This window comes from Phocoena sinus, chromosome 19 (assembly GCF_008692025.1).
Source record: "Phocoena sinus isolate mPhoSin1 chromosome 19, mPhoSin1.pri, whole genome shotgun sequence".
NCBI lineage: Eukaryota > Metazoa > Chordata > Mammalia > Artiodactyla > Phocoenidae > Phocoena > Phocoena sinus.
The window spans coordinates 45,077,229-45,102,327 of NC_045781.1; the positions used below are offsets into that span (position 1 = coordinate 45,077,229).

The following is a 25,099-nucleotide window of genomic DNA, read 5'->3' on the forward strand; positions in this document are numbered from 1 at the left end:
TTGTCACAAGATTTGGGGGTGTTGGATGGGAGCCAGGGGTACCACAAATCCTGCAATGCACAAGACAGACCTGTCTATTGAAAGTTTTCACAGACTTTCATATGTCTTGCTGAACATTCACATAGGTAAAAACTGTTTATAAATTACCTGAATCTAGAGCTTTTTAAAAAAAAAATCAGGATGAACACAGTGTATCTTTGCACAGTTTTAACATAACTGAGTCTCCAGAAATATAACTACTGTATAATCAAGAGAAGATTCTGTGATCACCATTTTTTTTTTTTTTTCTATTTATGCCCATCTTGCAGGATCTTACTTCCTGGACCAGGGATCAAACTCGTGCCGTGCCCCCTGCAGCTTGGATGCGCTGAATTCTAACCACTGGACCGCCAGGGAAGTCCCTGTGCTCACCATTTTGGATAACAACTTGTGATTTTTGAAACACCAATATGAGATACAGCACTGTGGCATTCAGGCACGTTCTATGTGTAGAACAAATGATCTGACCACTTATTAGGTCTCCTATACCAGTCACGACCAAACCTATACGTTCTGAAATATATATTTTAAATCATAATTTTCCTTTTATTTCTCCTTTATTACATAAATGTTAGCACATAACATTACTTTTTATAATGCAGGTTGTTTATACTGTCTATGATCTTCTAAGCCATTACCTATGAGTTTCATGCCAGGAGAGTATGCTGGTCATTAGGAAATATTTGTTCCAGAAAGGGGGCCTTGGGTTTGACAGCATGCGATCCAGGCGTCCAGTCCGGAAACTCCCAAATCTGGTTGCACGGCAGCTTTACTAAGATACAAATCCCCGGCGCCACCCATGGTTTGGGCCCAGCGCTCGCCGCATTCTTGTCTTCCCTAGCTCACCGCGAGGAGCAACTGCTTCCTCGTTGCGACCCGCATCGGGGAGAAGGGTGCCAGGCTTCGGAGTACCAGGGCTTCGGTTGCAGGGGGCGGGGCCAGAGCACCGCCGAGAAGGAGCGAAGCTGCTCCTAGAGAGGCTCGGCCGGGGCCTGGTGACGCACTTCCGGCCGCCCGCCGCCGAGCAGCCCGCTTTGGAGGTGAGTACGGGCTGCGGGAGGCGGGGGCGGTGCCTGGTTCCGAGGCTCTGGGTGCGGCTGGGACGCTCCTTCCCCCTGCGTTGGCGGTGGGTTTCCTGTCGGGGGGGGGGGTCCTCTTCCCCCCTCCTCGACTCCCGCTTTGGTCTTGGTGGCCGATGACGTTCTGTCTCGTGGAAGGCGAAGCCCGGGTTACTGCCACAGCCACGAAGCCGCGAGCATTTAGCCCTTTTGGGAAGATGCTACTCGCCTTTTGGGAACTTGTGTTGGAGCAGCCAGGGGGGTAGAATATTTGCAGGCGTGAAGCGGTCTGAGGTGATATGAGTCTTTTGACATGCTGAGGTCGTGCAGGGGCTTTTACCTGCACGTTTTATGCATTTCAAGTATGGACTGTATGCGCCCCGCCCTCCTAACTCAGGGTGTGAATCGAGGCCAGTGGGGGAGCAGAAAAAGCAGAGCCCCTCCAGGCTATAGAAGAAGCCCGACTTTTGAGGGCACTGTCTGCAGGAGCCGTGTCAGTTCCAAAAGGTAACCCGGCCCAATTTCTCTTGGGCGGTGGGATGACAATGACCTGGGAATGATTTCTACAATGTAGAATATACTGATTTACTTAGTCCTAGAATACACAAAAAGTTCCAGAATGACTCATTCATACCCTCATGAAAGCAAGTTTACAAAAAAAAATACTATAAAACAGTAACGAAAACATGAAGTGTGGCTAGTAGTGTATTCAGAGGAAATTTTGTGGCCTTATAGGTTTTAATTGCCAAATAGGAAAGAATGAAAATAGATTTTAAAAATCATGCAACCTCAAGAAGTCTTTGGCTACAGGTCTTTTTAGCCTTAGAGAATTTAGTTAAAATACTGTTTTGCAGAGTTACTTAGTTCTTTTCTTTCCCATCACTTCACTGTGGTTATGCTGTGGTATAGTTAGGCTTATTTACTGTTGTTTGTATTTTTTGGACGTCGTCACCCCCCCATCCCATTCTGTCTATCTATCTATACATATGTATAGATAGATAGATAGATAAATACAGGTATAGATTTGTGAAACATTACTGTGGTTATGAAAGTCAGAACAAAAAGGCACAGGGAAGTATCATTTCCTTCTCATCCCTTCTGCACTGTTTCCTTCCATCCTGTTTCAGTTCCCAGGTTCCTTTCACCTACTTCCCATCCACACCTGAGGCCCCTATTCTCCTTAGTTTCTTGTTTTTCCTTCTGTTTCTTTTTGCACAAATCACCAGATACACATGTATTTTCTTATACTCCCTTTTTTTCTTACACAGAAGATAGCACACTACCTTTTGCACACTGAAAATCATTTCATATCGTAGAGATGAGTATGTATATTTTAAATGTTATGCATCTAGCATGGCATTTATGGAGCATAGTGGTGATGTGAGTACGCATTAAACACACCACACCATTAAGAAGAGCACTGCCCATACGGCTGCATCTGTGTGCTCCTCCCCAACCCAGTTCCCACATTCTCACCCCTAGAGGTAACAGCTCTCTTGAATTTTGTGTTAATCATATTTTTGATTTTTGATAACACATATCATATTTGTGTTAATCATATTTTTAAAAATAATTTTATCATATATACATGTGTCTGTAAATAATGTGATTAATTTTGTTTTTGAGCTTTATGAAGATGGCATCATGGTGTCTGTAGTCTTCTGGGACTTGCATAACTCAATATTAATGTTCCTAAATTCATCCATATTTTGTGTGTAGCTGTGAGTCGTTCATTTTTGCTACTGGGTAATGTTCCATTGTAAAAATGGTATGACAGCTTATTTATGTATTCTCAGTGGACATGTGAGTTGTTTCCAATTTTTTGCTATTAAAATACTGCTGATAATAATTTTGTATGTATATCACCTACATATGAGAGTTTCCCTAGGGTATAAGTTTTAAAATTTAGGCATGAATATTGAATTTATCCTACACTTTTGACATCCACTGAGATGGAGAGTATGTTTTTCTTTGATTTATTAATGTGGAAAGTACAATCTGTGCTAATATTGAACTTTACTTGCATTCATAGGATCCCTCTTAGTCATGATACGTCACATTAAGGAACTACTGGAGTCTAGTCCTCAATATTTAGGATTTTTGCATCAGTATTCATAAATGAGACTTGTTTATGGTTTTTGTATCCATATTTTGCTGGCATCATAAAAAGGTCTGGGAAACTTACTTTGCTGTTCTCTGCTACAGTTTAAATAGTGTTAGAATTATTCATTTCTTAAAGATTTGAAAGGCTTTTCCCATGATACATAAGGGCTCAGTGTTTTGTGAGAGTTCACTCTTTACTGGCTCTCTAAACAATTAGGTAAAAGTAATCATGGGTTATGGAGAAAAATCTATATAATAAAATTGGTAGAGTTGATTTATTAGATTCAGAGAGATTATATGTTCTTCCATCACAGGATAAGTTTTCTTTTTTTAAATTTATTTTATTGGAGTATAGTTGATTTACAATGTTGTGTTAATTTCTACTGTACATAAAAGTAATTCATTTATATAGGTATATGCACATATTATACACACATTCTTTTTCATATTCTTTTCCATTATGGTTTATCACAGGATATTGAATATAGGTCCCTGTGCTATAAAGTAGGACCTTGTTGTTTATCCATTCTACATATAATAGTTTGCATCTCCTAGTCCCAAACTCCCAGTCCATCCCTCCTCCACCGCCCTCCCCCTTGGCAACCACAAATCTGTTTTCTATGTCTGTGTTTCTCTTTCACAGATAAATTCATTTGTGTCATATTTTAGATTCCACATATAAGTGATATAATATGGTATTTGTCTTTCTCTTTCTGACTTACGTCACTTAGTATGATAATCTCTAGGTCCATCCATGTTGGAATAAGTTTTCTTTTTAAGCATCCATGGAATATTTTTAAAATGGACACTGCAGCCACAAAAGAAAACCTTTAAAAATCTGTAAAGCAGAAGTAAATAGATCAGGTTACTTAAACACCATGCAATAAAGCCAGAGAATAAATTAACAACAACAAATTATCCTGAACAGTTCTTTGTCCAGAGACAAAACACAGTTGCTGACGAGTTATAAAATAGTAATTAAAACATGAAATATGAAAAGCCTCTGGAATGTAGGGAATAATGTATTCAGAGGAACATTTGTAGGTTTAGATTGCTACACAGCAAGAATGAAAATGAATGAATCATGTAGCCTCAAGAAGGTAGAAAAAAGCTTTTTGTAGTCTAGCTTCCCCCGAAAGCAGAACATAGGACAGAGATTTGTGTGCGGCCAGTTTATTTGGGAATGTAGTCCCAGGGGCAAAGTGAAAGACAAGGAGAGTGCAATGGAGAAGGAGGGACAGCCAATACAAGGATGTGCTGTCAGGCTGGCCCTCCACAGGCGACTCGTGCTCTGACTTGCAGGGTCTTTGAGGAGCCTTGGAATCTCATGGCTGCCCACATGGGGGACTAAAGCTGGAAACGTTTATCCACTGACCTCTGTCTCATGTTGGTCAGTGGTAGCATCACAGGCATTAACTCCCCTATCCTTCAGGACCCAGCAGGTGTCCGCAGATGTCCCACACAGGACAGAGAAGCCCTAGGGCAGGAGCCAGGCATGTGTGGTGTAGACCCTTGAGGAGGCATTTGTAGGTTGTACTTGTGCAGAGCTGGTCAAAGCCTCTGGAAGTGGACTAAGAGTGGACGAGGATTTGGTGAGGTACATAGGTGTCTCTTACAGAGCTAAAAAACAAATTTTAAAAAGCAGAGTTTAATTTAAAACAAGTAGAGGGGGCTTCCCTGGTGGCACAGTGGTTAAGAATCCGCCTGCCAATGCAGGGGACACGGATTCGAGCCCTGGTCTGAGAAGATCCCACATGCCGCGGAGCAACTAAGCCTGTGCGCCACAACTACTGAGCCTGTGCTCTAGAGCCTGTGAGCCACAGCTACTGAGCCTGTGTGCCACAACTACTGAAACCCGTGTGCCTACGGCCTGTGCTCCACAAGAAGAGAAGCCACCACAAGGAGAAGCCCAGGCACCACAACGAAAAGTAGCCCCTGCTTACCGCAACTAGAGAAAGCTTGAGCGCAACAACGAAGACCCAGCGCAGCCAAAACTAAATAAATAAGTTAATTAATTTTATAAAACCAAACAAACAGGTAGAAAAGGGAGTGGTGTTCTAAATAGAAAAGCTAGTTTTTTGAAAATAAAACATTAAACTAGATAAACCATGGTTCAGCCTGTTATTAGTCTGCTTGGGCTGCCATAACAAAATATCATACACTGTCTGGCTTAAACAACAGAAATTTATTTCTCACAGTTCTGGAGGCTGGAAGTCCAAGATCAAGGTACCAGACGATGTGGTTCTTGGCGAGGCTGCAGGTGGCTGCCTTCACTGTGTCCTCACAGCAGAGACAGCTCTGGAAGACTCTTCCTCTTCTTACTAGGGTACCCGCCCTATCAGATTATTACCTTGTTTAACCTTATTACCTCCTCATGGGTCCTGTCTCCAAATACAGTCACATTGGAAATTAGGGCTCCAACATACGAATTTTGGGGGGACACATTCAGTCCATAACATTAACTAAGGCTAAAAGGTCTAGAGAGCATATATATTCAAAGAAGAAGTAGGAAAAGCAAGGTATACCTCAAGGTATGGAGGAAATGAAAAAAAAGCATGAGCCACTGTTTCCCATAATTCTACACTCAAGTTTAAATTCTGGAAGATATAGACAATATTTTAGGAAAATATAAAATTTCAAGACTGACTTTGGGAGCACTAAAAATCAGAAAATAACCGGTCCATGTGGTCTTGAATACAATGAACAAGGAGTGCTGGGTCATGGGGCCAGGGACGGGATGCTATAGTGACACCCTCTCTCAGGCAGCTGAGCCCTTGGCTTCTTTGCCATCAGAAGGCTGGAAGGTATGAGGAGCCATCCGGTACCTCACTTGTGGCCTAGCTTCCTCACAGTAAGCCTGGGCTGGGCAGGAGCCTAACCTCCCAAGATCTCTACAGAGGTATCAGGACTCTTGAGGGCAGTCAGCTGTGTGAGGGAACGGGCATTATGGGAGGGAGCTGCTGTCCCTTTCTCCAGGAGGTGCCTCCCTGGGGCCTGACTCAGGCCTATGTGCTGGGGCTGCAGCCCGTCCAGCTGGCTTCTCTTGCAGTATAATAGAGAGGGATGCTCGTTTAGAGCATCGTGTTGCTACACGAGTCTTTGTTTTATTATTCTTTAGACTCTGCATTTTATGCACACTCGTGTGTGTGTGTATGATATGTGTCCAGAATTGTAAAAATCCTAGGGTCCGTGGCAGTGAGTGTCAGTGTCATGGCCAGGAGGAGCCCTGGGCACAGAGCCAGTGAACAGATCACTCCTTTCTTCCCATGGCAGCTCCTGCTTGCACTTCTGTCTGGATGCTGGCTGCCTGCATCTCAGATCTTCTGTGAGGGGCTGTATTGTTCGTGGTGGGGGTGGCTTGTCTCACACCTGTCCCCCTGTTTTCCCTCAGCTCCAGTCCTTCTCTGAGAGGGAGACCAGGTGATGGCAGCCATGCTTCTGACAGCCTGGCCCCAGGTGAGCTGTGAGTCCTTCAGCTCTTCCTCTAAGCAGTTTCACATTGAAGAAAACTGAGAAGGGAATCTGGTGAGCCTTTCTATGAAAGCTGGAGGGGCCCTCCATGCTTCTGCCTGCCAGACTGGAGCTTGTGGGAAGAGCGATGATATGGAGGGATAGGGGCCAGAGACCAGGACAGGCAAGACAGAAGTGTTTGGAAGGCAGAAATATAGTCTTCTGCACACCAGTTTGCTTTGCTCTCCCAGCAGAGGGCTTTGGTGAATGAGAGACATGGAAGCTGCCCATGAATGGAAGAAGATAGCAGGGGACTAGGATTCCAGGGAGGGGGGTATAGATAAAGAGGAATAGCAGGACCAGATCCACATAAAGAATGGCTGTGCCTCTAATTCCAGGGGAAGGGGACATAAGGAGAGTGGGATCAAGGGAGGGAAAAAAGAAAGTCCTGTGTCTCATTGTGTCCTGGAGAGGCTTTCAGGGCTTGGGGTGCAGTGGCCAAGCTTTAGGTCTCTGGATCCTCTCCCCAGAATAACATGCAAACGAAAATTTCCATACGATTTCAGGGATTTCATGGACCCCACTGATGCTCATCCATGGACCTCCATGGGCTACAGTTTGGGAATAATCATAGTCCCAGTAACTCTAGTTACACCATTTGAGGCTTACTATGCCGCAGGCACCATACTAAGCACTTTACATGGATCACTCAGTCCTGACAGCCGCCCTGGGAGATAGGCGCTGTGCTGCGTTCATTCTACCACAAAAGAAACAGAGGCAAAGGGGAGTGAAGTGACTTGTCATTGTGTGACTCAACTGTTCAGTCCTATGACACGTATGGAGCCAGTGAAGTTAACGTGGTCAGGTTTCTGATGCCTGTGTGGGGAATAATTTTGAGGGGGGGTTTAAAAGCAAGGTGACCACTTCAGAAAGAGTCCTATTGGTCTAGGTGACATAGGCTTCATTAAGGCAAGTAGTTGCTAAAGAGGGAGACCCAATTCAAGTAATGCTTAACATAAAACTCTCTAGGAGGGAGAGTCAAAAGATTGGGGTGGGGTAAGGGGGAGGAAGGAGTCAGGACCGAATCCCCAGGTTTCTTTCCTGCGCGGATGGTGATGCGTGACCCCAGCTGAGGTTTGAATTAAGGAGGAGGCACCAGTCGTGGGCTAAAAGGGGATGGTGGGCGACAGCGAAGGCATTTCATTTTGTACCAAGAATTCCTTGTCTTATCCGAGTCACACAATGAAGTGCCCACAAGTTGGACTAGAATTGTTGATGGGTGGAGGCCCGTAGAATCAAGCAAGACAGGTCCTGGCAGAGAGCAGCTGAGAGGCAAATCGCCGCCAGTGTGTCCCCAAGGTTGTTACAGAAGGCCGAGGTGGGTAGAGCGAGGGCAGCCAGAAGAGGCAGCTGCCCGGAGGGGAGGGCGTGGCCCTGGGAGCGCTCGGCCATCAGCCCTGATGGTGGAGCCTGTGCTGGGCGCCGAGTGCCCAGTGATGCAGAGGAGCAGCTGAAAAGATGGCTGACCTCCCTTCTTTCCCAAACCTCCTTGGAGAGACAGTGAAGTCTTGGGTGAAGTTGGACAGGATGAGGCTTGTCTGGGAGAGGGTAACAGAAAATGGGTTTTTGGCGAGAGCCATTTGCAAGCAGGATGGGCTGCCTGCTCTCACCCCTCCCTCCACCTCCACGGTGCCCAGCCGATCTAGGCAGCACTGAGCTTCCTCTGCTGAAGGCGCTGGAGCGGAGGCTATGCAGCCTTTTGTAGGGGGGTCTATGACAGAAATCAGGTGGGGCTGGGTGAGATGGAAGCCATGGCTGTTCTTTGGGCGTGGCTTGAGGTTTGAGGGTGAGGGCGAGGGCGAGGAAGTGAGAAAGCCTGTGGTGGGTCCAGAGCTACTTCCCCCAGTGAGGGCACGGCCTGACTGAAATAAAGCAGTTGCGTTAGGGGAACTTGGTCATGGGAGGTGTTTTTCTTTCATCTCAACTTATGTCATCCTTTGTAAGTGTGAAATATGGCATGAGGTTTCTCTGCTGTGAGCCAGGTCTGATATTCCATGGTTTCCCTTCCAAGTGTTTTTCTCAAATCTTTCCCCCTGTTATTAATTTTGTGCTCTTCACAAGCCCCTCCTCAAGCCCTCATACTGCCCTCTGCCCCTCACCTAGGGCATGAGCCATGGAATTGGCCCCTAGGGCAGCAGGAACCTGTTGTTTCAGAAGTCGGACCTTTGAGGACGTGGCTGTGTACTTCACCCAGACGGAGTGGATGGCCTGTCCCCTGCACAGAGGGCTCTGTACAGGGATGTGATGCTGGAGAATTATGGGAATGTGGCCTCCCTGGGTAAGGCCTTTCTCCCCCGGGGACTCAGACTCTGCTGATTAGGGTTTCCTGGCTTCCTTTCCCCTTACTGGTTGCAGGTGGGGCCTCTGGTAATCCTTCACTGAGTGGGAACCTCAGGGGCTGATTCCTAATCCCCTAGACCCGGGGTTGCTGGGAGGGGTGAACCCCAAGCCCTTTTTGGGCCAATATAGGACTTTACTGGGACTGTTGTGCACTCTTGATCCACCCGATAGAGGCTGTGTTTTGGACACAGCGTGGAAAAAAAGTAACTTCCTGTTCTACAGCATTACCTTCAGGTTCCCCCTCACCCTACCTGGATATCTTGAGTGTTTCCAAGGATCTCGGTGTACTTGTAATATTTTAGGCCCTGGTCAAAAAATGGTACCTATCCCTTTTAGGCAGAATCTCCCTCTTTGCCCTGCATGAGGTCTCACAGTCTGGGGCCCTCCCCAACTCCTCCCGCATCTTCTCAAGCTTCTTCCTCCCACCCCCCCGCCACTTTCCCATAGTTCTTAGGCACGGGACCCTCTGGGCTCTTTCCTTCCCTCCCCATTGCTGACACAATCTGAGAAGAGGTTAGGAAATCAGCTGTGGGAGATTATTCACCTATCTTTCCTATTTCCTTTCCCCAAAACAGGATTTCCCCTTCTCAAACCTAACTGTGATCTCACAGCTGGAGGAGGAGGTGAGCTGGAGGGCCCATCTCCACTGCCTCTGGAACAGGCAACAGGCCACCAGGGCCTCTGGACTGGTAAGGAGGCACACATTGCCCATTATGCTGGAAAAAGTAATCCTTTAGGAAGAAGTCAGCTTTAGCAACATATAAAAGTGCCACATTTATTAGCTAACCGTACAGAGTAACATTTAAATTTTTTAAAAATTAATTAATTAACTTTTGGCTGCGTTGGGCCCTCGTTGCTGCACGCAGGCTTTCTTTTTTTTCAGTCGCAGAGAGTGGAGGCCACTCTTGGCTGCGGTGCACAGGCCTCTCACTAAGGTGGCTTCTCTTGTTGTGGAGCACAGGCTCTAGGCACACGGGCTTCAGTAATTTTGGCACATGGGGTTAGTAGTTGTGGCTTGCAGGCTCCAGAGCTCAGGCTCAGTAGCTGTGGCACACGGGCCTAGTTGCTCCTCGGCATGTGGGATCCTCCCGGACCAGGGCTCGAACCTGTATCCCCTACATTGGCAGGTGGATTCTTAACCGCTGCGCCACCAGGGAAGCCCCATTTAAATAATTTTTGATGATTTCTAGAGATAGCAACAGTTGAGACCTTTCTGACTATTTTCATAGTTTGCTATTTCTTTCTAATTCCAAGAAGAGATCTTTTTTTCAAATGCTTTATTGTAATTATTTTCAATCCTAATTTTGGAATGCTACCTTTCTCAGACAAAATGAATGGATTCAGTACTTTTTTTGGGTCCTTGCTACTTTCTAAGCACTGTCCACTTAATGTGAAGTGTACAGAATTAAAAGTCTTTTTACTTAGACTTTGGAGTAGACTTTCTGAGTTCCAATCCCAACTGTGCTACTTCTTAGTTGTGTGACTTTGAGCAGGTCAGTTATCTGCATTCTCTAAGAGTTAGTGTTCTCACCCTTGAAAATGGAGTAATAATTACAAAATGAGGTAATGTACTAGGTTTGATGATAAATGAGATAACATGTACCAAGTGCCTAGCTTATAGTGTGTGCTCAGTTAAATTCTGTTTTATTATTATTATTACTATTATTATTATTATTTGGGTGGGGAGAAATCTATATATAATAAGCTCTAGGAAATAAGGTGGGAGGAAGTAATGCTGTCAATTTGGTGCTTCTCAAAATATGAACAAATGCATCACCTGGGCATCTTGCAGATGTGCAGATTGTCATTCAGTTAGTTTGGGGCAGGGCCAAGATTCTGCATTTCTGTTAAGTTCCCAGGTAATGCCAGTGCTTCTGGTTCCCAGACCACTCTTGAAATAGTGAGGTTCTCATTGGCTCACGCAGAGTAGCTGCCAGGTGATTTCCCATCTCCCATGAGGCCCGGCTTTACTTCCTGCCTTTGGGGTCCATAAGATACTCTTGCATGCTTTTGATGAATCCTCTTTTTTTAAAAGATGGTTTCAGTGGCTTTTTGTTCCTTGTAATCATTCAACCAGATGTTCACTGACCAAGGAAGACATGTTTTGGAAATGGAGAGCTTAAAGTGCTTGACATATAGAGGGGGATGAAAGTGATATTGTGGAGATTCTTAGTCAAAGAAGTCTGGATTTCATTCTGTAGGCAACAGACAGTCCTGAAGTCTTTGAACAACCCATCATGATGTCAGGTGAGGATAGAAACATTCATCTAGTCAGTGTATGTAGGTTAATTGGGGTCAGGAATCATATGGGTTCTAGGCAGGAAGAAGGGGAAATCACAGGGCACAAGACGCATGTCAGCAGAGTTGATTTTTTAAAAAATTTTCCAGGTAATTTGAATTTTTTTCTTTGTAAGTTTCTGATACTACAGATGAATATTATTTCTATAATCAGGAAAAGACCAATATTATTTTGAAAATGGTTGCTAGGGAAGTCCAGGTCATTTGGGTCTGTTGAGGACAATTATAATGAAATACTGGGGTAGGGGGCATATTACATGTGGCTGAGGAGAGATGAGAGATGAAAAAATAAAGGAAGCATTTTGGGGCCAATTTTGAGAAATTTGAGAATAAATGTAGAGATCATTGGTTCTACTAGAACTATGGGATTATAGAAAGACTAATAAGATTATAGAAAGAATTTTAGGGAGTGACCAATTTTAGGATTGAGGGAAGAGGTAGAAGGAAAGGCAAGGAGAATGCTGCAGTGTTCTGGAGGGGTGGGAAGAGATGGGATCAAAGGGATCAAATGGGCCTGAACAGAGCCTTTCTGAAGTAGAGAAAAAAGAAGTTAAAGGAGAAGTTTTGGAAAGCCTAGAGTTTAAGTTCTAAGAAAATGAACAAGATTTGTTCCCATTTGCTTCCTAGTGCTAATACCTGCCATCCCTTGTTGCCACATGTTGTTGGATTCTGTGCCTTCTCCTTCTTAAGCAGTTTCCATTTTTATTAATAGAAACTGAAGAGTGTAGTAAAGTATGGTGTGATGGAAAGAATGCTGATCTGGCAGATAAGACCTAGAATTTTGTTCCACTGCTGTCACTTTTAACCTTCTTGTTACTGGTTATTGGTTTAGAGACTGGTGATCTTTTACAATCATTACTTTAAAATTTGTAATATTGGTACATGCTCAAAACAGTATAAAAAGTGCATAAAGTGGGAGCAGTGGGGAAGTCTCCCAAACTTACTGTGCCAGTTTGCTCAGTTTCTTGTGTATTCTTGCAGTAGTTTTCTAGGCATTTTCAAATATATGTGTTTATGTCAGCCCTTTTTACTCTCCTTTGCACAAATGGAAGATACTCTACATACCATTTCTCAACTTGTTTTTCTACTTAACAGTGTGTCTTTGACATCTTTTCATGACAGTACATATAGATTTATTTCATTTTATAACAGCTGCATGTTATTCCACCTTATGGATGAACCTTAGATTCTTTGACCTAGTCTGGTGATTTTAAAGAGCACCCCCCCCCCTTGATTACCCTGATCCTTTTTTCTTTCTATCACAGTTCTTTTTTTTTCTAACATGGTTCTTACATGATATTTTATGTTTTCTGTTTTTTATAGTAAATATTGATATCCAGACTGACAATAATTTGACAGAGGAAATGTATGAAGAAAAACATAATACATCATTTGAACTTCAAAGGAACTCTTCCCAGGAAACAGACTTTTCAGAAACTTATATTCTAGAGAAACAGCAGGAAGTCCACTCAGTAGGAAGTATGGAGAAAGAAAACAGGAGTGTCATTGATGGGACAGTGAAAGACAATATAAGCCCCATGGAGGAGTGTTTCTTTAGGCAAAGTCCAAACTTGAATCAGTGTCATACCATCTCCACTGGAGAGCAGTCCCCTGAGTGTACAGGATTGGAGAAAGCCTTCAGCTTTGACACAAAACTTATTCAACATGAAATAATAAATTCTGGGGAAAGACCTTTCAAATGTGAAGAATTAGTGGAAAGCTTTAGGTGTAACTCTCAACTTAATCAGGATCAAGATAGCTACACTGGGGGGAAGCCCAATCAGCGTAAGGAGTGTGGCAAAGCCTTTAGCGTTAATGCAAAATTAATTTGGCATCAAAGACTTCACAGTGGGGAGAAGCCCTTCAAATGTGTAGAGTGTGGAAAAAGCTTCAGTTACAGTTCCCATTATATCACACATCAGACTATCCACAGTGGGGAGAAGCCCTATCAGTGTAAGGTGTGTGGGAAAGCCTTCAGCGTTAATGGGAGTCTGAGTAGGCATCAGAGAATCCATACAGGAGAGAGGCCCTATCAGTGCAAGGAGTGTGGGAATGGCTTTAGCTGCAGTTCTGCATATATCACACATCAGAGAGTCCACACTGGAGAGAAACCTTACGAGTGTAATGACTGTGGGAAAGCTTTCAATGTCAATGCAAAATTAATTCAACATCAGAGGATCCACACTGGAGAGAAACCTTATGAATGTAATGAGTGTGGGAAAGGCTTCAGGTGCAGCTCCCAGCTTAGGCAGCATCAGAGCATCCACACTGGAGAGAGACCCTATCAGTGTAAGGAGTGTGGAAAAGCCTTTAGTAATAATGCAAAACTCATTCAGCATCAAAGAATTCACACAGGGGAGAAACCGTATGAGTGTACTGAATGTGGAAAAGCCTTTGGCGTCAAGGGGAAGTTAATCCAGCACCAGAGAATCCACACGGGTGAGAAACCCTATGAGTGTAAAGAATGTGGGAAAGCCTTCAGGTGTAACTCCCAGCTTCGGCAGCATCTGAGAATCCACACCGGGGAGAAGCCCTATGAGTGTAATGAGTGTGGAAAGGCCTTCAACGTTAATGCAAAACTAATGCAGCACCAGAGGATTCACACTGGGGAGAAGCCCTTTGAATGTAATGAGTGTGGGAAATGTTTTACTTCTAAAAGAAACCTGCTTGATCATCACCGAATCCACACTGGAGAAAAGCCTTATCAGTGTAAGGAATGTGGGAAAGCCTTCAGCATCAATGCCAAACTAACTAGGCATCAGAGAATACACACTGGGGAGAAACCATTCAAATGTATGGAATGTGAGAAAGCATTTAGCTGTAGTTCTGACTATATTGTACATCAGAGAATCCATACTGGAGAGAAACCCTTTCAATGTAAGGAGTGTGGAAAAGCTTTCCATGTTAATGCCCATTTAATTCGGCATCAGAGAAGCCACACTGGGGAGAAACCCTTCAGATGTGTGGAGTGTGGCAAAGGCTTCAGCTATAGTTCTGACTGTATCATACATCAGACTGTCCATACTTGGAAGAAACCCTATGTGTGTAATGTGTGTGGGAAAGCCTTCAGGTTTAGCTTCCAACTTAGTCAGCATCAGAGTGTCCATAGTGAAGGAAAATCCTAATAAGGATGTAGAAAACTGTCAAGGTTAATGCTGAACTAGATCAAGTATCCTCAGATTCACCCTGGTGGAAAACCCTGAGAGAGAAATGGATATAGCAGAGTCTTCACAAGGAAACAAATCTTTTCCATTTTATTCAATTTTAGATCAAGAATGACAACCAGTTTTAACATCCAAAAATAAGTGGTTTGTTTTATACCAACAACCAATAGAAAATATAATGAAAAGAGAATATCTCATTCCCAACAGCATCAAGAAAAGTTGACTTTCTAGATATAAACTTACTAGGACCTATGTGGAGAAATTATAAATCTCTGCTGAGGGGCACAAAAGGAAAGTTAAATAAATGGGGGGAGAGAGAGTGATACCTTGTTCTTAGATAGAAAAACTCATAAAGATACTACCTACCTAAATTAATTTATTGCCCTTTTACTTTTGACAACAAGCATGCATCACTTTTGTAAAGAGGAAAAACAATAAAGAGTTCCTTAAGGAAAAAATATGAGTAAATCTTTTTATTTTCATGCTATGGAGAAAAGCTTTCTAAGCATCAGATGAAAGCCAGAAACCAACCATGAGGGAAAATATTGATAAACTGACTTCAAAATGAAATATTTATGTTTTTGTTTTAAATAACCCCAAATAAGTTTAAAAGATAAAGCACAAAAAGTGGAAATACCTTTGTAAAGCTTGTGATATAAAAGTATCATACAAAGAGGTCTTAAATTATGAGAAAAATAAATGAAAATGGCAAGCAGCTTTTAAGAAGATATAAAAATGACTAATAAAGGAAGATGTTCAGTCTCAGTAGTACTCTATGGAGTAAAAATTTAAAACAAGCATACAGTCACACACAGGAAGCCCTCCAACCTCTCTCCCACTGACAAGACAAACACAGAGACCCTCTTATAGACACACAGCGTATCCCCACAGTGCCCCTTTCCCCATACCTGCTGCTGTGCTCTCTGTAGCTCGGGAGGCCCATGTTGGCTGGGAATGCTGTCTTGGCGTACCTCAAAGGAGCCACTCCTGTCAGAAAGCTACTGATACGGTATAGGACCTCAGCAGAGTGTCCAGGGCCATTGTGTAAGTGACATTCCCCCCACCCCACCTGCATATGGGTGGAGGCAGATCCTGGAGCCCCCAGAACAGAGAGGAGGGAGCAGAGTCCTTCCCCCTGACCATCTGGCCCTGCTCCTATGAGCAGCTCCAGACCATACAAAGAGACCCAGAAGTGCCCTGGGCCATGGGGTCCAAGTCCTTCATTTACTTATAGAGAAACTGAAGACCAGAGACGGATGGCACTGCCCCTGGTCACACAGCAAATCAGTGGCTGAGGTGGTCCATTACCCAGGCTGGAGGAGAGGTCAGAAGGCTATGGCTTACCCCAACCTTCCTAGATCATGAATCACCTCCAGATGGTCTCCAGATGTGACAGGGAAGATGGGGACTGGAAGTCCTGCTGTCCTGGCTCCCAGTGGGGTTTGGCAGTTTGTTTGCTGCAGCAGGACCAAGGCAAGGGCTCTAGGAGGGCTGAGAACTACTGAGGACAGGACCAGATGTTCCAGATCTGCCACCAATGTCCTGTGTGACCTTGGCCTCTGGGTCTCAGGCTCTTTCTCAGTGCAGGGTGGGGGCCAGTCCCAGGGCTCAACACCCTTCTCACCCAGTCGGTCCCTGAGGGTCTTCTCCCTCTCTGTAGCTTTGTTACTGTCCACAGCAGGTCCTTCTGTTCAGATCCCAAGGATATGAGGGTGAAGAAGGAAGATACCTGCAAAGTCTCATGAAGTCACGTGGTCCCATGGCCCAGGATTCCTGACACCCTGTAGTCTTGATGTTCACTACTCCAGCCAAGAGCTGCCTGGATTCAGTGGAGGCCTTATGAGGAAGGACAAAGAGGAGCCATGGCTCTGGATACCCTTTTTCCCCTCACAAAGGCACCTCTTTTCTGAAAGGGAGCCATGAGCCTGGAAGGGTCAGGATTAAAGTAAGTTTCTCCCTCAGTCCAGGTCAGCATGTTCTGTCCCTGCAGCACAGGGCACCCTCCCACCCTGGCCTGTCACCCTGGAAGGGGCCTCAGAGAACATCTGGTCCTGCCCTATCCAGGTCAGGAGGGGAAACAGGCTCAGTGGAAAACGCGGCTGCTGCGGGGCCCCAGCAGGACCAGGAAGCCTAGTGAGAGAGGTCCAAACACAGCTGGGAGGTTCCGTGGGTGGGTGGAGACAGGGCTTGGGTGTCATGTGCGGGGACGAGAGACTCAGCAGAGCTCTCCCTGGGCTGGCAGCCCTCTCCTGGTGATGGGTCTGGAAGTTCTGAAGAGAGGCACCTGGACGCTCTTCTGTCCTCTCTGCCTCTTAGGTCTCCATTCTCCCCAGACCACAGCCCCACCCTGTATGCTATCCTTTCTCCTGACAAGGAACTGAGGACACCCCTTCCCTTACACAGTCCATTCAATTCAGTTGAACATTTGCACGCCCTTCCACGGGCCGGGGTTTGCCAAGTCCCAGGGAACCTGAGATGGGGTAACCTCGGCCACATCTCCCCTCGGCGAGCTCCTCGCAGCCCCTTCCACCTGCTCTCAGGCCCCATTCACACCACAGACCACGTGGTCTCAGCAAATCCAACACTTCACGTGTCTCCTGAGGCTTCCGCCTGGTCTGAGTCCCCTTTGCGGGGCCCTGCGTTTTGCGCCTGCTCCTGGGCTGCCCGCGGCCTGACCGTCCCTCCGGCTCTGGCTTTCCCTCCCATCGCTCGCCAGCCTGTGAACGCGCAGGCCAGAGCCTGGGAGGTTCCAGTGCTCCTGAAACGTGGCCCCCACCTCCTCCCGGCCACTGAAATCCCACCCACGCTCAGCCTGAGCCAGCCTCCAAGAAGCCCTCCCGGAAGCACAGGCGCACGCGCCTCTTCCGGCTGGTTTCCTCAGCCCGCCACGGTAAGGGATCGTCCTGCCACAGGTTTGGCGCGTCTGTCAGCCGTGCGTGGCCCGGGCGCCCAGGGCCCATGTGCTCCAGGCGGCGACCCGAGGCTCTGGGTTCCACCCTCCCACCCCCGCCCTGGGCCACAGGCGCGCGGCACTGGCAGACGGGTGGCGGCCTCTACCTGCCGCCTCCCTCCCCGCCGGCCTTGGGCGCACGCCTTCTCGCCCTGGGACCCCGTTTTGGCCTCGAGGTGAGACGGAGCGGGGAGGCCGGGCCTGCGCGTTCAGGGCCCTGAGGCCAGCGCTGTGGGCGTGAGAAGCCATTACGAGGCACTGGCCGCCAGCCTGGGCCCCCTGCTGCCCCTGACGGCCGGTCCGCTCACTGCAGGGCGGGAAGAAAACGACCGCGAGGCTGCCCGGGTCCCCCTCGGCGCGGGCCGGCTCTCCCTGCTCTGATCCCGCGGAGTCTCGCGCGCGGAGTCCTGGGGCAGCCGGTTTGACCTCTCCGCGGAAAATCTCCTGTGGCTCCGCGGGGTGGGGGGGGTGGGTGGTGGTGGACACGGTCTTAGAGGCCCTGGAGGACTGCAGGGATACCTGACCGCGCGGAGCCGGGCTGCGGCCGGGACCCCGTGCCCTGAAGGCCAGTCAGAAGAACGCACACAACGCATTGCAAACTTTTCTTAAAAAAAGCACAGCCTGCTCCCCTCCCCCATCACCCATGAAATCTTGCTTAGAGGTCTATCTTGTAAGTGCACATATGTACAGCTGCTGCGAGGAGGGGGCAGTTGCCAGCGGGGCCCTGGGAGTGAAGGCCAGGGGTTTTGCTTAAACGTCCCTTGGGAGGTAAGAGGTCGATCCAGGATGGAAAGTGGAACGCAGGATTCAGAATGCAAGCGTTCGATAGCCAGGCCGCGGGCACGAGCTGGGTAGGAAGAACCGTACAAGATGGGGGAGGTGGGACCCGCCACCCTGCTTTCCTGGGAAGGGCTCCTGGGAAGGAGTGGTGAGTTGGAGGCTCCTCATGACAGGGAGGGAGGAAGAGAGAGGAAGCGCAGGAACCAGGGGAACAATGAGGAGTGTCCCTTATACCCGGAGAACTCTCCCCCTCCCCCTTCAGATTGAGCTCAGACAAAGGCCACCTACCTTCGCTGGCCTCCCTGGTCTCCTAGGTTGGCATTGGGTCCCCTGCTCTGGGTCCTCCGCCAGCTTTCTGCTCTCACCTTCGTCTAGTCTTTACCACTCTCTGCCTTCTCTACTTGGAGCTGCTGGTTTACCGGCTCGCCTTGTGGACCGCAAGGTCATTGGGGGTAGCGCATTGGGCCAGGCCGGAACTTGCTTGGGAATAATTTCTGAGCGGATGATGTCAGTGAATTAGTAAGGGAAGAAGTGTTTTTTTGCCTGTGTTTATATGGTTTATACATTTTCATCCACAACAGGCGCCCAGGTCAATTCTCCGGGGGCTCTAGTGAAGAAAGAGAAATTCTGGGGTGGGAGAGCAGTATCCTGAGCACAACCATCGAGTGCACTGGGCTGTGAGCACAAACGTCTTACGGTCAAGTTAGAATTGGGTTGCTCTCCGATTGCCCACCAGAGGGCGCTCAAGCCCCTGCCCATTTGACTATAGCTGGCCAGGGTCTCGGCAGGGGTACCTGCATATGATTGGTTCTTCTCCTGAGAAAGCAAAGGTAAGAAAACCACCAGCTAAACTGTCTGGGGTTTGGTGGATAAAGAGGAAGAAGGAAAAAATGCTACTGGGACTTGCAAGGCCTCCAACTCATTGACACAATGTCTGTTTTTGTTTGTTTTTAAATTGTGGTAAAATTTACCATTTTACCTGTTTTAAAGTGTACAACCCAGTGGCAGTACGTACATTCACAGTGTTGTGCACCCATCACCACTGTCTAGGTTCAGAACTTTTTTATCACCCTAAGAGGAGCCCCATGCCCATTAAGCAGTTACTCCCCATACCCACTGCCTTCCACCCCCTGGAAACAACTCATCTGCTTTCTCTCTCTATGGATTTGCCTGTTCTGGGTATTTCATGTAAATGGCCTCATACGATATGGAGCAGTTGTGTCTAGCTTTTTTCATAGCGTAATGTTTTCAAGGTTCATCCATGTTGTAGCATATATCTGTCCTCCGTTTGTTTTTATTGGTGACTAACATTCCGTTGTATAGATATACCACTTCTTGTTTATCCATCCATCCGTTGATGGACACTTGGGTTGTTTGCACCTATTGGCTATTGTAAATAATGCTGCTGTGAAATTGGTGTAGAAAAATCTGAGCCTCTATTTTCAGTTCTTTTAGGTATATACCTAGGAGTGGAATTGCTGGGTCATACTGTAATTCTATGTTTAACTTTTTGAGGAGCTGCCGAACTGTTTTCCACAGTGGCTGCACCGTTTTACATTCCTGGCAGCCATGTGTGAGGGTTCCAATTTCCCCACATCCTTACCAACATTTATTATTTTTTGTAGTTTTGTTGTTGTTACATCCATCCTAGTGGGTGTGAAGTGGTACCTCATTGCGGTTTTGGTTTATATTTTCCTAATGATTACTGATGTTGAGCATCTTCTCTTTTAACTGGTTTCTCAGACTTGCTCCCTCCTCCAATCTTTACACTGAAGAGTAGGCTGAGTCCTTATAAAACACAAGTCTGATCATGTCTCCCCTAGTTCAGAACCCCTCAGTGCCCTCCCACCCACTCTGCCTAGATACAGCACACATCCCTGCCCTCCCTGCCCCTAAAACACACAACTTCTGTGCTCCAGCCTTTAGAAAATTCTTCCGGTGCTAAAAGACACTTCTGCAAACCCTTGCACCTGCTGTTCCCTCTGCCTAGAACATCTTCCTATGCTCTCCTCTGCCCCTCCCCCACTAAGGCCTCCCATCCATCATGTCTCAGACCTCACTGGCTCCCCATAACCTTTCACATCAGGGTTCTGTGCCCCTTCTCTGTGCTCCCCCATCACACCCTCCCTCCCTCACCATGTCACTTTCCCCTCTGATTTGTAATTGCCAGTTCAGCTGTCAGTTTCAAAGGCTGAAACCCACAAGGGTCAAGGTCAGGTCTGTAGGCTCAGCCTTGAATCCTCAGAGCCCAGCACAGCCTGGGTCTCAGTAAAACACAGTGCAGACTGGTCACTTGGAGGGAAAGGTGATGGGCTCGTGGGTGGATGCCTAGATGTGTTTGATTGCCCACCTGGCCCCAGTCTGCTTCCTCTGCCCGGAAGTTCCTCCACCCTAGTTCAGACATTTTGGTCCCGCCACTTGGCCATGTGCACCTGACTCTCATCCGCGCACAGCCTGGGCTCAAGCCAGCGCCTTCATCCACAGACATGGTTGAGAGACAGTAAGTCCACATTATCTTTCCACATCTGGGTTTTAAATTCCTTTCCATCTTAAATTCCCTCTTCTGTGCCCTGGACCTCAGCCATCCCCAGCACCTCAGGAATCTTCCTTTGTCACTTCTGTCCCTCCGTTCCCAGCCTCTGCAGTATCTCCCACCCACTTATCTCTACCCTCTGTCCTATTTCCTTCCCTACAAAACCCTCTGCTTTGGAGATTCCAACCTTAGCTTTGGAATTGGAATCACAGTGGGAGGTCTGAAAATTCCCCATGCCCAGGCTGCATCCCTACTAATTAAATGGGAAAGGGGGGCACACAGATACCTGCACATGGGTACTTTTAAAGCACCCAGGTTACTTTAACTTGCGTCTTGAGTTTCAGAACCACTGTTCTCCTTGACCCTGTAACCCCTCAGGCTGCCCCATTTTTTCTTTTGTCCGAATGTCTCAGTTGAGTTCTCTGCACCCCGACTTCCATTCTTATAAGCAGCTAATTCTACTCTTAGCAATCTAGCATCTGGCCTAAGAGTGCCCAGAAAGCACCCCTCCAGGCTGCTGCAGCCAAGTGGCCCCCTGTCCCTGTCATCCTCCTCTGTCTCCCTGCAGCCTGGTGGAGGGCTGTGTGGGGTTGTGAGGACCTGGCCTCAAACCCTAACTCCAGCCCTTCCTTGCTGTGCCATCCTGAGCAGGTTACTTAAACTTTCTGAGCCTTAGTTTGCTTCAGTGTAAACCTCCCTCCTGGGTCAGCTCTGAGAGTGGGCTGTGATAATGCAGAAAATGCATGTCCAGTGCCTAACAATGCTCTGGATTATGATCCAGACCCTAGGCCCCTTCTACAAACCCTCTTCTCCATGGGCTGCCTCGCTGACCACTAGGTTCCTCCCACTGACCTCTCTCACCTCTCTCTTTCTTTCCTCTTCCTCAGTCTCCTAAGAATTGCTAACCCTGAATGAGCCTTGACTTGAAGCCTGGCAGCATCAAAGCCCTGTTAACCTCCAGGTCTGACCACAGCTTTAGGAGGAATGTAATCTCCTCATCTCCATTTTATAGATGAGAAAACTGAGGCACAGGCTGGCAAGCTATCAAAACTCATGCTGCTTGGAAGTGACAGGCCTGGGTTTCAAATCATGACAGTTTGACAGAAGGGCCAGGCTCCTCGCCCCTGCACCCATTGCCTTCCGTTGAGAGAGGCCCAGGCCTCGGTCCTGGACCCTCTGTGTTCCCTGCAACCCTTTCTAGATAGTGCCAAGTTCCTAAATTTCATAGATCTAGATGTGAAAGGTAAAATAGAGAAGCTGCTGGAAGAAACAAAAGAGCACATCATCATGACATTGGGGGCAGCAAATATTTCCTAAATAGGATTCTAAAATAACGAACCTTAAAAGAAAAGATAAACTGGATTGAATTAAAATCGAGAACTTTTTTTGCTAAAAAAAAAAAATCGAGAACTTCTGCTCATCTAAAGACACCATTAAAAGAGTTAGAAAGCCAGCCACCGAGTGGTAGAGACATACACAGTCTGCACAGCTGACAAAAGGTTCGTATCCAGCATAGAGAAAGAGCTTCTATGATTCAATCCACTTTCCCACAGACTTCCTTGTAAACATCATATAGGCCTGGATTCGGATCCTGGCTTTTCCACCTGTTTTAGTGAGATCTTGGACAAGTCCTCTCTGAGTTTCTGACACCCTAAATTAATTCTCATATTTCTAAATTGGGGATCAATCCATCGCCGGTATCCCACATTGTTGTGTTTCCTATGGGAATCAAAAAAGAGATAATTTTCCAAAAGTAGATCATGTATTAGATGGGTGGTTATGTGTATATATATCAAGACCGCCAACCCCCTATCCCTCCTCTCAGATTGAAGCTCCCCAAGGACTTGGGCCAGGTGTTAGGCTGATCTCTGACACTGTGCACAGGCCCTGGCACATGGCTCAGAGTATATGGGAGCACATATTTTTAATACATGAATGGGCAGGGAACAGCATTTCTGGATGAGGGAACCAGCATGAGGGTGGAAATGTACAGTCAAGTACATTGGGGGTCAAGTTAGGGTATAATCACAGGAAAAGTGAGAACACGCTGGGCCTGGATGGGGATGGATCTTAAATACAGGCATTGTCTGGAAGGCCCTAGGCAGCCATTACAGTTTTGGGGACAAGGGCTGTGTACAGGAAGGGGGAGAGAGAAAGGGAGAGACAGAGAGCTTAGAGATTGGAGGTCAGTGGTGGTAAAAGATTTCTTTCTAAGCAGCAGCCATTTCAGAACTTCCTGCTCAAAAGAAGGAAGCCGATGAGTGAGAAAAAACAGAAAAGAGTGCATTCAGTGGGAGGGGTGGCCAGTGGCCAGAGTGTGAATGAGGGGAGCAGAGCAGGAGAGGATCTGGCCTCACCACCCCTTCCTCTCCTGCCAGAAAGGGACCACCAGACAGAGTGCTTCTCCAGTGGGGTCCCCAGACCAGCAGCCTCAGTGTCACCCTCACCGGGGAGGTTGCCAGAGATAGCAAGTCTCAGACCCCACCCCAGACCCACAGAAAAAGAATCTCTGGGGGGTGGGCCAGCGCTCTGTTCTAACAAGCCCTCCAGGAGTTCCGAGTGTTGCCAATCTAAGAATCACGATGAGGCGACCGCAGAGAAGAAAGTCTTCCCTGATCTTCCCTTTCAGAGGCACTGGTGAGAGATGAGAGGTGACTGAGCCGGTCTCCCCAAGCAAAGGGGACTCACCTGGAGATGAGCATTTGAAACTGCTCTTGGGTGCAGCTCAACCCGACTCTCCATCTTTGCACAAACACTGGCTCTTGTGGGGCGCCCCAGAATCCAACCAAAGACTCATCCCCTGAAAAATGTCTCACTCCACCTGGCCTCCTGCTGTGAATTTACTTGGTACACCCCGTCTTATCCCAGGACTCAAGCATTATCAGACCTGGCAGCCCAGCAAGTGCTGTGTGGCGGGTGCTGGCTGAGGCCACGCCCGGTAATTGATGAGCCATTCAGGGCCCTGCACCTGACCCAGGTTCTGACCCAGGGCTTGATTATCAATTAGCATAAAGTAGCAGCACTGCAGGGGAAGGGGCAGTACCTGGGTGTGGGAGGGGCGGACCGGGGCTGGAGGAAGGTCTTCCCAGCGCACTAGCTGGGCGCAGTTCTGACCTCCCATCTCCAGGGTCTGACCTGCCTTCAGAGGTGAGTTTGCATGCTGCGGGGACTGGTGAGTGCTTGTCTTGCTGGTAGGGTGGACCCAGCTCTAGCATTTTGTGTTGAAGTCTGAGAAGAAGGGTTGCCTGTATTCCCAGCTCTGAGAGTAGAGTGGAGAGGGGAATCGGTGATACTGAATCTTCCTTGTACACTTTCTAGAAAGCCTTGTCTTAGGATGAAGTCCCCTCCACCCATGGAATCCTGGTTAAATGGCCTCCCTATCTTTAAGGTTTACCCACACGTGAGCCTGGGCTGCTGCCCATATCTCTTTGCCCATCCTCTTCACCCTGGGCTGGGAATGTGTGTCCTCCCCGCTTTCACCCCTCCCCGGGGGGGGGGGGCCGAGGCAGCCCCGGGGTCCCAGTTAAAGGAGACTGCTGCGTGTCTGGGCCAATTTGCTAAATTATTTAAACAAGTAACTAAGAATCATGAGGACCCCAAATTGTCAGTTGGGGAAGATGACAAAGAAAGGACTTGGTTGAAGAAAAGGCTCATGGCCTACAATTTTAATTTAGGTTTAAATAGCCACAGATATGCAAAAACTATCCAAGTTCTGCAGTGACAAATCTTCCTCCCATTCCTCTTTCCTACTTGCCCATTTCTATTCCCAAGGGCAATGCCCTTCTTAATTTCTTATGTGCATACAAAACATATGCAAGATAGGTTCTAATTCCATCTTTTTACAGCAAATCTGTGCATTATGTGCATTGAATCCACCCCTCCCCCATTAACTGACCTTGGGATTTTCCTTGTTCAGATGTAAGTGTCCTTGTTATTTTTAACAGTTGTGTCATATTCCACTTAATGCATATACTGTGACTTATCTCACCAGTTCCTTCTTATGGACTTTGGGTTTGTCATCTACTATCGTAAGCAATGCTGTGTTGCTTCAGTTTAGACATGGATTTTTATCTGAGGGCACCTTTAGGATAAATTCCTGAAAGTGGAAGTGCTGGGTCAGAGGGTAACTGCACTGTCACTGTGGTGGATACTGCCTTCCTTCCTCTGATGGGAAGTAGAAAGCAGACTGCTGAGAACCAGACAGGGCAGAATTTGAATCTCTTCTCCGTGCTTTCTAGCTATTTGCTCACCTGCTCAGAGCTTCAGTGTTAGAACCTGTAAAATGTGGCCCACACAGTTGTGTGGATGAAATGGGACCAACTAT

General features: G+C 47.1%; 1 protein-coding gene across 1 annotated transcript; it reads left to right on the forward strand.

The window, feature by feature from the left end:
• The first annotated feature begins 1,054 nt into the window (after positions 1–1,054).
• On the forward strand, positions 1,055–14,955 carry ZNF23 (zinc finger protein 23). The gene is given in 6 exon segments (XM_032612370.1): positions 1,055–1,079; positions 6,592–6,656; positions 8,814–8,911; positions 8,914–8,988; positions 9,626–9,739; positions 12,672–14,955. Coding segments are annotated over 4 exon segments (2,079 nt in total). The 5' UTR covers positions 1,055–1,079; positions 6,592–6,656; positions 8,814–8,823; the 3' UTR covers positions 14,474–14,955.
• Positions 14,956–25,099: the final 10,144 nt, after the last annotated feature.